Here is a 10,838-nt window from a genome sequence, read left to right as displayed (position 1 = left end):
TACTTTTTATTTTGTGCAATCTTCCACTAGCGTCTTGTTTTTATTCACTTAAGTAAAACATTACTTGCCTTAAAGATCGACCTCCACCCCCCAAATAACCCCAAACTAAAAATCACAACCCCCCCCCCCCCACACACACACACACACCAGTTAATTCTTCATGAATTTTAATAGTTGCCTGCTGGATGACAAACACACAGTATTTGCATATTTTATTACACTTTTCACATCTCTTTCTCTGAGATACTTTACATCCTACCGTCTCACTCAGCAGAGCAACATGAAATGTATTTACAGACCACACACCACCACAGTGGACACGATTCACTTCTTCTTTACTTGCACCATGGTCCTTAATGGAGGAGTTGCATGATTGTGGCTAGTGCAAGAAGAAACGTAAAAACATCTACAGAGGCTGACAGCAAATCGTTTCTTAGCTGCGTTTCAGTGTCAAGCTGCTGTTTGGTCCGTCAGACAAATACAAACAATTTCTTTCGTATGTTCATCTATGTTCAAGCTCAGCAGGAGGTTTAGTGTCTTTATACACACTGGCCTCAAATCGCAATAAGACGAGTGTTTCAGCCTGAAGAAATGAGCCTGATTTCAGATCAGCGGTTCACCCTGAGTGGCCTGACCAAGAGTTTTTTTCTAAGGTACCAAATTCATACTACTGAGTTCATATTACCAAACTGTGGACAAGTGTCACAGACTAATAACCAAATATTAGGTGATTTCACTAACCCATCTTCTCATAGGTTAGCTGTCTGAGCCACAGGGCTCTACGCTGTCATCCAGCTGCTCTGTTGCACCAAGTAATGTTAATCCCACACACAACTTCCTGTACTTGGAATGCTCATTAGAACACTGAATGTGTATTCATCTACAGCTGAAAACAGTCCCCAATAAATACACCATTTCCTCCTGCTTGAGTAAGGTTTTCAATAAATTTCAGTCACCAGAAGTCTTTAAATAAAAATTTTTTTTTTATGTAATAATATATCTGATGTCTATTTTTAAACATTTAAGAGAGACGACTGGCTCATTATAGGTTCTGGTCTTTTAACAGGCTACAGTGAGGGCGGATGGGTCTGATTTTCATTTTGAGAGCAAAATGAAGCAACGCAATCTCCTCCGTTTCTTTGCAAACAGGAAAAAGGCACACAAAAAAAAAGTCCATTATGAGCTTTTATCACAGCAACTGCTTTCATCAGTTGCCACAGCTCCTGATAAACACCACATTAGGGTGCTGCTCCTCCCACAATTCTGTGCAACACTTCAAAATGAAAATCAAACCTATGTGTGTGAAGCATGAAGGTAGAGTTCAGAGAGATCCCCCATTCAATGATGGAGGCTTAGATGCCTACAAGTGACTGAACCTAAACACTCTTTCAGTTTATAATGATCAGGTTCAAGCAGTCAGACTCTATCCAAAGATTAAATAGTTTTGCATATACAAGCAGCCATTTTTTTCTGCCTGAGAAACTCAGTCCAGCAGCAGGAATGTATACACCCTTCTTTTACTTACCATCGTAAAGCTACCTAATAAAAGTTATCTCATCTCTGTGGTAAGACTTTTTGCATAGGAGGGGTATCAAAAAGCTATCATTAATCACAAAATATGCACGTATGTGTGTGGGGGGGGACCTCATCAGTGACACCAGCTAATCGCAAAAACAAGATCTACTTTTCACATTTTGTTCCCTCTCTCATGTAGTTGGCATTTAGCAATGGTTTTTGATCCTAAAAATTATGTACAGACATTGCGCTTTCTAAGCGCGCCGCCTGTAAATGTAAAAGAGGATTGCGGCAGCTCCCGTTAACACTGCCAGTAATCCCAGAATAGACGCAGGAGACTGGTGTTCGGACTCAGAGCCTGTGGAGCCGTTCATGTGGTGGGATTCCTGCAAGACATAAAAAGGAGCAAAGATTAAAGTTGCACTGAGGGGATACTGACACAAATGTTTGTGGTGGACAGAGAAAACGTATCTTCTGTGGTTGTTTATACATGCGTGCACATACGCACACTTATTTTAAGCTCAACAACCGACGGAAAGTAAAACTCTCACGCGCAGTTTAAAGATGCTTATCTCTACAGGTATGTTCATGACATCACTGATTTGCATAACCGTCAGGAAACAGTTTTAACAGAAAGGATCTGATACGCTTGGAGGCGCACTGTACTGCACTAACTGGTAGCAGTTCTTCTTTATGTTTTGGTGTTTTTTGTTTGTATTGGCATTGCCAGACTTATTTTTTGCTTATTTCTCACTTTGAATTCAAGAAACATTAAAAGATGCTAAAGGGCAATCAGCAATTTAAATTCCTCCAGCAGAGCTATAAACTTTTACAGACTTGTTTTGCATGATGCACCTCTCCGTCCTCCTTAGCTTGCAGCAGTGAGACTGTTTATAAAAACCTGCTGACACTCGCACATCACCACTACTCTTGTTACCAGTGAAATTCAGAATTAATTTTAAAATTGTCTTAATAACATAAAGCTTGAAACAATAATGCTCTAGAGCTACTGAGACCACATAACAAGCAGTCAGTCTCTCTGATCTGAGAGTGTAGCTCCTGACTCCTGACCTTTTTCTGTATAAGGAGCTCCACTTCCTCCCCAGCTGTCCGAAACAGCTCCACCACGGCTTTGTGTGTCCGGCCTTCTAGCACAGCTCCGTTTATCTAGAAATATTAAAGTTAATAAATAAATAAAAGCTCACTTCCAACCCGTTCTGCAGCATATATTTGGTTTCATTTTCTATTAGTGAGCTGTTAAGAGAAAAGGCCATGGTGAATGCATGACATCTCTTCAAATGTGTCTTTTTCAGTCCAAAGCAAAAACATGACGCTTTTATTACCGAGAGGATCTTGTCGCCCTCCTGTAGTCTTCCGTCCTGGCCTGCAGCTCCATCTTCTTTGATTTTAGACACGTATACACCACTGTCATTGTACACATACTGCTGGTCCACGCCCCCAACTATATTGAAACCCAAGCCTCAAAAGAAAACACATTAGTGTAATCAGTATATAATCAGGTTCACCAGACCAGCAGCTGCTGACCCAATCAATAATATTTATCCAAGTAGATCACAGTTCAAGAGGAAATCTTCCAAAGCTGCACTGCTACTTAGACGAGCAGATTAAAAGCAAGACCAACCTGACAAAATGTTACATAACCGAGTGTAAGCGAGTCTGTAAAATAAATAAACCACTGGTGTCTATGAACGAGCTGTCCATCAGCGTGATAGGGCCGATAACTTTTAAAGATTTTAACACTGGGTCAAAGTGCATAAATCAGCTTTTCCTTTGCAAATAAGGCAGCTGCTAATACTCAGTTGGCCTCGATAATCTACTTCCTCCATTTACGCCACAACGACGCGGAGGTTTGGTCGCTTTTATTTGCAAATTAGCCTTTAGCTTCAGGACACTGAGCACAGCCTGACAGCGATGATTTTTGCTAGCTTTCGCAGCTAGCTAGTGGTGCTATCCACTGGTAACAGTCCCACTAATTATCTCCTTACCAGCCGGTCCTCGCTTCAGCCTTATGGTTTCCACTTTGGAAGAAGTGTCCAGAGAGCCGTTCATTGTGTCCAAACGTCAACCTGGTAAAATAAATCTTTAGAGAAGAGGGACAAACTATGTATCTGAAGGTGAACTCATTGAGGAGTTTCGATTTGCTTTTTGGCCACCACCGGCGCAGACAGAGCTGTAACAGTGCCCCCTGACGGCAAGAGGCTGAACTCCAGGCTGATTTTCGAATTACAGGGCAGGGAGGCAAATCAGAGACAAGTTATTAAAAAATACTCAATATCAGAGTTAATGAGTGAAGGGAATGGGCTGAGGAGGTGCAAGGAGTGCTTTGAGGAGTTGATGAATAAAAGACATAAAAGAGAAAGGAGGGCAGATGGAGGTCAGTTAGTGAATCAGGGAGTGAAGAGAATTAGTAAGGAGGAAGTGAGAACAGATGTAAAGAGTGGAAAGGGTGTTGGTGACATACCTGTATAGATAGCTAGGCAGTGGAAAATGTACTGGTACAGATTTCCACGAATAAAAGTGATGTGCAAAGCAGTGTTGATGGACAGGTTGACAAATGAAGTCCAGTAGCAGGCTCTGTGAACGATGAGATTGTGAGCCCTACTGAGAGTAGGAGGCCAGTGGAAGAGAGTCTGGAGAGGTGGACGTATGCTCTGGTGTGATAAGAAATTAAAGTGAGTAGAAGCAAGGCAGAATACATGTGTGTGAACGAGAAGGAGACAGGTGTAACAGTGAAGCTGCAAGGGATAGAGGTAGTGAAGTTGGATGAGTTAAATACCTACAGCCAACCATCCAAAGCAATGGACGGTGCACAAGAGAGCTTAAGAACAAAGTGCAGGCAGGGAGAAGTGGGTGGAGAAGAGGAGGGACAAAGGACATGGAATATGGCAGAAAACCCAAATAGAGAAGGTTCATGAATGTAGTAAAGGAAGATATGTAGAGGGTTAAGATGATCTCTGTGGTGACCCCTAAAGTAACAGTTCTGCTCTCTACCAGGAAATCCTGAAGGAGAACGTCTGGCTATCAGTTTGTGCCCTGAAACTTAAGCTCACTCGGGTTATGTAGCAGCACTGAAAATACCAGAAAACTGTTAACCTGGATGGTCTTTCTGCCCACGGCATGAGGCACCCTGTCATTAAGGTTCAATCAGGTTCAACACAAATGGCGGTTACTGCTGTGAAAAACATCAAATTTGATTTTGAGTTTTTCATCTCAGAAATTAGGTAAAAAATCATCTTGAATGGTGGATGTTTCTGGTCTAAATCCTGTTATAGATACAGTAGCAACCAAAACATGATCTGCAATGTGTGGCCCAAAGACAGCCATGAAGACACAAGAAATACATGCAACACATACAAGAGTCCCTCGTGAGTTGCATAAGTAAGCAAAGTGTCCAAGGTTGAAATGTTTTTATTTTGTACTGAGTGGCATAACTGTAGTCAAATCTATTAACATCAGAATCTGGCACTTGCACCACAGGGGGCACGATATATAAATTCAGTCAAACACACAAACTTACACCATCAGTAACACAGGAACTGATTCCCTGGCTTTAGATTCAGAAACACTACATGGGGTAACCTGTATTTATTATAAGTGCACGTCAGAAGCTCAGGGGAAGTAAACAATCTTCTTCCATCAGTCATTTTTCTTGTTTGTTGCTCCTTTCAATTTATAACCTCAACAGTGTCAGTGCTGGCAACAAACAGAGACCCCATCCCTCCACATTTTTCTTTAATACCAGCCTTTAATATGTCTTTTTACCATCAGGGTTTTGACTTCAACATGAAATCATAATTCTTTAAATCTTTTCTTGACCCTCCAGCCTGAGTACACATTCTCTTTATATTACTCTGTGCATTTTAAGAAACCTCATCATTGTTCCACTGTACAGCACGTCTGCAGGCCAGCAGATAAAAAAGAAATGATTTTCAGCATCACACTCTCATGCAATTACAGAGACTTAGAATGATTACATGTAAACGGAAAAACAAGATACCAATATTTGAAATGTTTGGGACTTGTCATGCCTTTCTTCTTAGCCTACAATCTTTTCATTAAGTATAAATTAATTTTTCTCCCAAAAATACCTATTTTAAATGCTTTTAAACTCTTTTACCACTAAAAATTCTCATATGTGACCAAATTAATTGGATTGGAGCAACTATTAAAAAAAAGAGAAAAGGATTATGGCGTACAGCTGTTCTGTGACAAATGTGCCAGGTAGGCAACGATTGCGCTTTGCAATGCGACCAAGTATTTAAAAAGGATTTCAAATACAGTGGTAAAGTTTGACTCAGGTCGCCTGTACAGCATGTGCTTCAGCCGTGGGTTCAGATCATGCTCGGGGCAGCGCTGTAGAGGACGAGGTCTCCGCACACTCGCACGAGGTTCACTTCCTCCAGGCCACCGACTCTGTGCTCGTACTCCAACAGGTGTGTGCCGTCCACCGCCACTTTGAACATGTCTTCTTCCACGAGGATCTTCAGCTGTAGGGGACACCAGTTGCTAATTAATTGGTTGGTAGACTGACAGAACGTAGCTAGTATGTGGCTAGAGTCCAGCAACGTGCATAGTATGCTTTATCTCCCCATTTAACATTTGTACTTGTATCTTTTCATCATCATATTTTCATCAACTCCTTCTCCTTATGTCTCTGTCCTCCATTATTTCTACACCACCCACTTCTTCCTCACCTAAAGCCTCACTTTCTGCACTGAAGTCAGAGCTCTACCACATAAAAATGTGCATAAACATGCTCATTTATGCCCATATCACACTGACATGAAGGAAAAATTATACTGGTGTAAGCTGAACAAAATCCTTGGTTAAATTCAAGGGCTCTGTTAAATGTCATCTCCCTAATCTAATCAGCTAATTTTAAAAAGAAAGAAAAGAAAAAGATTTTATACTAACTTACCTCAAAACGTCGTCCCTGAACAAATGGAAACCCTCCTTCCCGCTCTTCAGGTCCCCAGTATCCGCCTAAGTTGGAGTTTCTAACAATTGTTTGCTCGTTAAAACGAGGGTTGAAGTGAAAGACTACGTCTGGACCTTTGATAAAGTCAACATTGAACCTGCAAAAAAAACCCATATAAGCAAAGCATTAGCAGAAAGAAATGCTGCTGCTAATCAGTTTAACATAATATGGTGGTAAACATTTTAAAGAGTATTCCCACAGTGCAAATCATAGATGTGTTTTAAAGGAGACCTATTACACTTCACTTCATATAACATGGTCATATAAAGGTACCTGCTGTTCAAACAGGGGTAGCCAATCAGAAGCTTAAGGTGTTAAAATAGATTTATCCTATACCAAGGCTCAGTACATGACAAATAAGGATTGTTTTGAACTATTCTACTCTAGAAGCGTCCAAGAATAAACATTTGGAGCTGAAAATAAGTATACTAGGTCCCCTTTATTATGTAAGTATGAGTTGAAGGAATCAGGTTTCGGATTGCTATTAGCAGGCACAGATGTTGGATGATTACTGTACCTGTCTGCACAGGGAAGAGGCTCCCCTATTATTGTGATTAAAAGTCGCGGCATTATTCCAGCATGAAGAGGGAGATCGTAGGGCACCATCTGCAAGAAATACTTCCATTTTAAACCGTGACAATATATGTACTGTTCTCAGTGTAGATATTAAGTTTATGTGTCACAATGCAATTCTATGATTTCCAAGAAAAATATGCACATATAAAACATTTGATCACTGAGTCTTAAATTGGCAATTCACAGCAGCATGCCGAATGACGTATAATAGAGAATTTTATTTAAGCACTGTTCAAAACTTTGACCCTGCCCACATTCCTACAGCAACACCCAAGTGAGTCATTATATCCTTCGGTTATTCCAGCACTATTACACAAGTAGCATTGACGGGTCATGGCAATGACAGAAAAGTACATTCACTATATTTTTACAACAGCTGAGCAAAGTAAAAGAAAACAAAAAAAACCCCATTTATTATTATCATGGAAACAACTTACAAGTGTGTTTTGATCAATTCATAATTTTATTAGAGATCATAAAAGGCGTCATGATGCCGTAAACATGGGTCAAGTAAAAGTGTAAATTATATCATATTGCACTTAATTAAGACAATACATTGAGCAATTTAGTTGAATATTATGTATATATTGAGTCTTTGGCACTAATCAAACCATATGTTGATTCTGGAAGTGATGTCCTTGTCCAACTGAAAAGCTGAGTTCATTGCTCATTGCTTAATATGGTGGCCTATATCTGGGCTGAAAGACAAGAATACATTTTTCAGAACTGCTTCTGAATACTGTATTATTCTGTTTTATATTTGTTTAGCACCCCAGCAGAGCCAAAGAGACAGAAATAATCATCCCAATTCCGCCGTTATTGAAAAACATAAATAAATACATTAACCCTCCTTCAGCAGCAAAGAAATAAGACTAACTTCCTTTATCCACCACTTACAGGATTATGTTACTCTAAAAGAATTTCACACCAGATGCTCCACTGCACACCAGAGAAGCACACAAGCAGGAAAATGCAGCAAGCAATATTGCATTAAAGTACCAGTACTCACCAGTGTCCCTCCTGGGGCAGCAGGCCCACCATATGGACCCATAGGCCCCGGACCAGGGCCAAAGGGACCAGGGGCAGCTGGGAAGCCTCCACCTGCTGGTGGTCCCCAAGAACCGGGTGGTATCGGGGGAAAGCCTCCGCTGGGGAATGCAGGGAAAGCACCAGGTCCAGCTGCAGGTGGGAATGCACCTGGACCACCTGGCCCATACATGCCATTGCCTCCTGGCTGGCCACCTGGGAAAGGCACACTTGGATAAGGGCCAGGGGGAGCTCCGGGGCCCGAAGGAAATGGTCCCATTGGGTAAGGAGCAGCGCCTCCAGGTATCTGTCCTGGAGCTCCTTCTGGTGGATACTGCCCAGGGTACTGCCCAGGAGCTCCAGGGCCAGAAGGAAACTGACCTGGAGCTCCTGGTGCAGGTGGATATTGTCCAGGTATCCCAGGACCAGGGGGGAACCCACCAGGTGCTGAAGGAGGTCCAGGGTATTGCCCTGGTGCTCCAGGACCTGAAGGGAAGGGAAACTGCCCTGGTGCCCCTGGGCCAGATGATCCACCGTGGTAGTCGAGTGGAGCAGAGGGCTGGGTGGGGGCTCCAGGAGCTGAACTAGGCCATCCTGGGTTTGAAGGAGGTGCAGGATTGCTAGTGGGGGCAGATGGGTTGTTGTTGCCTATTTTCTTAGCCTGGCTTGTAGTATCATCTCCTAAGGCATCTGCTAGCTATAAAAGAGTAAAAGGAAGTGACTTGTACAATAAACTGTAAGCTAATTGAACATAATAAAAATAAAATGTGTATTTGTTTGAACTCACCGAGAAATCATCCATGATCTACAACAAAACAAGAGACAAGCTTTATTAGGTAGTTATAACAACTGACAATAACAAGTTGTCAAACAGTGGTGGCACACAAAGGCTCTGAGTAACAACACACTCAATATTTCCATCCTCAAAAACCTTTCTGACAAAACTCCAGCTCAATGAAAGATTACTAAGGCAAGACATACAGATGTTACACTGAGTCCAGGCTACAAATCAGGGCAGAGAGTCACAAAAACTGTCATAAATTAAATTAGAGTTGGCTAGCGAGCTAGCTGGCAGCAGCTAACTGTTAGTTAACGCTGGCTCGTTTGTTTATTTTTAGCTTCATGGTGCCTGAGGAAAAAACTGCTGAAAGCTAGATTTTGATGCTACCTCGCTAGAAGATGGACTCCTCTCCAAAGAAAGACGGCGGGTAGCAGCGAGGATTTCTTCAGCTGTGGGAACCAGTTAGCTCGCTAACTTAGCCTGCCGAGGTACACAAGTAGAAGCTAACGATTTATCTGCTTTCACAACTACAACTCTTGAAAAGGAGGCACGCACACGCGCTTCACTGATGACGTATTGTGAAGGGTGGGCGCGTTCAGGCTGGAAAACACACAGACAGCCGGTCGCCTTCTATCTTTGTAAGAGCTCTCGCTGGTACAGTTTACTCCCTAACCCCTCAACATCACGACCACACATACCTAAAACAAACCAATAAACTAACCCTAACTAAACACGATTGCAGACATAACTTTAAAACTCCGTGTCAGCCTGTTAAGGTGTGTCAGGTTTGCCTTCTAAAGCTGGGGACGACACAGTGAGAGCCAGAGGAAAACTAGTCTAAAGGTTAGGGGACAAATGTCGTCAGTTGTGTTATGTGTATGTATTCTAGGAATTACGGTAAGAAATGGTGGCTTTCGAGCACAAACCAGCACACAAATTGGTTTGCGTTATGTGTATATACTAAGTTCTACGGCAAGAGAAACTGACACCCGATTTCAAAACAAAAGCAATCTTAAGGCGAACGTGAGTTTAACATTAACCAACACGTTATCAATCATATAAAAAACATAACATTACAGAAATGCAAATATTACAAAATATCAATTTTACTGTCAATCAAAATTACTGTTTTCTGTTTCCACAGAAGACGTCAGTCTGGTTTTTAATTTTAAAATTAGTCTGTTGGACAGTGGTTTTACTTGTAATTGCCGTACACATCTCATTAAATGTTATTTTTTAAATGTGATTATAGTTACTATGTGTAATATTCAAATATTTCTGTTATTTGTAATATCACCTTTTTTAAAATAATTTTTATTTCTCTATTGTTATTTATTTCATGATTATAGGATTCATATTGGACTCATGTAAATGTGCTGGTTAACCTAGAGATCACTTTTATTTTGAAATCGGGTCTCAATTGCTCTACCGGGATCTCTAGTATATGTGCGCACAAAGCAAAACAACTCAATGTTAGCATTAAAAAATTGATGTTATGCTTTAGCGGAAACTGTGTGGAATCTGGTACTCAGCTTTGATTAAAAATAATTAAAATATTCCACATAACATTAAAATATAATAAATTAATAATAGTTTATTATTATACTTTGATTAATAATATTACACTCTGAAGAGACTGAGCCTGTAGACATAAAAGGAAATAGTTTTTATATAATGAATATTGTTCTGAAGTGTGGCCACAGACTTGCTGAGCTAATATAAAGGAAATATTTCCTACCACCCTCTATAAAACTACAGAACACTTCTCCTTTTAGTTACAGTTTGAAAGCCTCACTTTTATTCATCCAAACACTGTTTGTCATGTCTTAACATAATTTTTAAGAATAAGTAATCTCACTTTGTTTAAAATAATTACCAAATTAATTTAGTGAAATACTCTGAAGGTTCTAATCATGCATTCCAAGTAAAAGCATAAGTAAT

At 40.8% G+C, this 10,838-nt stretch overlaps 2 protein-coding genes across 2 annotated transcripts; both read right to left on the bottom strand.

Annotated features, from left to right (window-relative positions):
- Nucleotides 1-179: 179 nt before the first annotated feature.
- synj2bp (synaptojanin 2 binding protein) lies at nt 180-3,683 on the bottom strand. Its single transcript, XM_085343051.1, has 4 exons — nt 3,522-3,683; nt 2,859-2,995; nt 2,587-2,682; nt 180-1,901 (listed from the first exon to the last, which is right to left on the bottom strand). The coding sequence occupies exons 1-4, from the start codon at nt 3,583-3,585 to the stop codon at nt 1,770-1,772; spliced, it is 429 nt and encodes a 142-aa protein (XP_085199177.1). The 5' UTR covers nt 3,586-3,683; the 3' UTR covers nt 180-1,769.
- Nucleotides 3,684-4,939: 1,256 nt separating this feature from the next.
- On the bottom strand, nt 4,940-9,459 carry lgals3a (lectin, galactoside binding soluble 3a). Its single transcript, XM_085342758.1, has 6 exons — nt 9,285-9,459; nt 8,904-8,921; nt 8,100-8,813; nt 7,032-7,120; nt 6,455-6,611; nt 4,940-6,023 (listed from the first exon to the last, which is right to left on the bottom strand). Exons 2-6 carry the CDS (start codon nt 8,916-8,918, stop codon nt 5,868-5,870), a joined length of 1,131 nt encoding a protein of 376 aa, XP_085198884.1. The 5' UTR covers nt 8,919-8,921; nt 9,285-9,459; the 3' UTR covers nt 4,940-5,867.
- Between the last annotated feature and the right edge of the window lie 1,379 nt (nt 9,460-10,838).

Source organism: Diplotaxodon limnothrissa, linkage group LG19, assembly GCF_057381915.1.
Source record: "Diplotaxodon limnothrissa isolate DT_005_m linkage group LG19, D_limnothrissa_male_GT1.1, whole genome shotgun sequence".
Lineage (NCBI taxonomy): Eukaryota > Metazoa > Chordata > Actinopteri > Cichliformes > Cichlidae > Diplotaxodon > Diplotaxodon limnothrissa.
The sequence above is the reverse complement of the archived record's forward strand: the minus strand, read 5'-3'. Positions and strand labels throughout refer to the sequence as shown.

Excerpts from the sequence above, each read along its gene's own strand:
- synj2bp (XM_085343051.1), bottom strand. The coding sequence starts at position 3,585 with ATGAACGGCTCTCTGGACACTTCTTCCAAAGTGGAAACCATAAGGCTG. Across the intron at positions 2,996-3,521 it reads GCTGAAGCGAGGACCGGCTG|GCTTGGGTTTCAATATAGTT; the intron begins GTAAGGAGATAA and ends TTTTCTTTTGAG. Across the intron at positions 2,683-2,858 it reads AGGGCGACAAGATCCTCTCG|ATAAACGGAGCTGTGCTAGA; the intron begins GTAATAAAAGCG and ends TAATATTTCTAG.
- lgals3a (XM_085342758.1), bottom strand. Across the intron at positions 7,121-8,099 it reads CTGCCCCAGGAGGGACACTG|ATGGTGCCCTACGATCTCCC; the intron begins GTGAGTACTGGT and ends TATTTCTTGCAG. Across the intron at positions 6,024-6,454 it reads TTCAGGGACGACGTTTTGAG|CTGAAGATCCTCGTGGAAGA; the intron begins GTAAGTTAGTAT and ends TGTCCCCTACAG.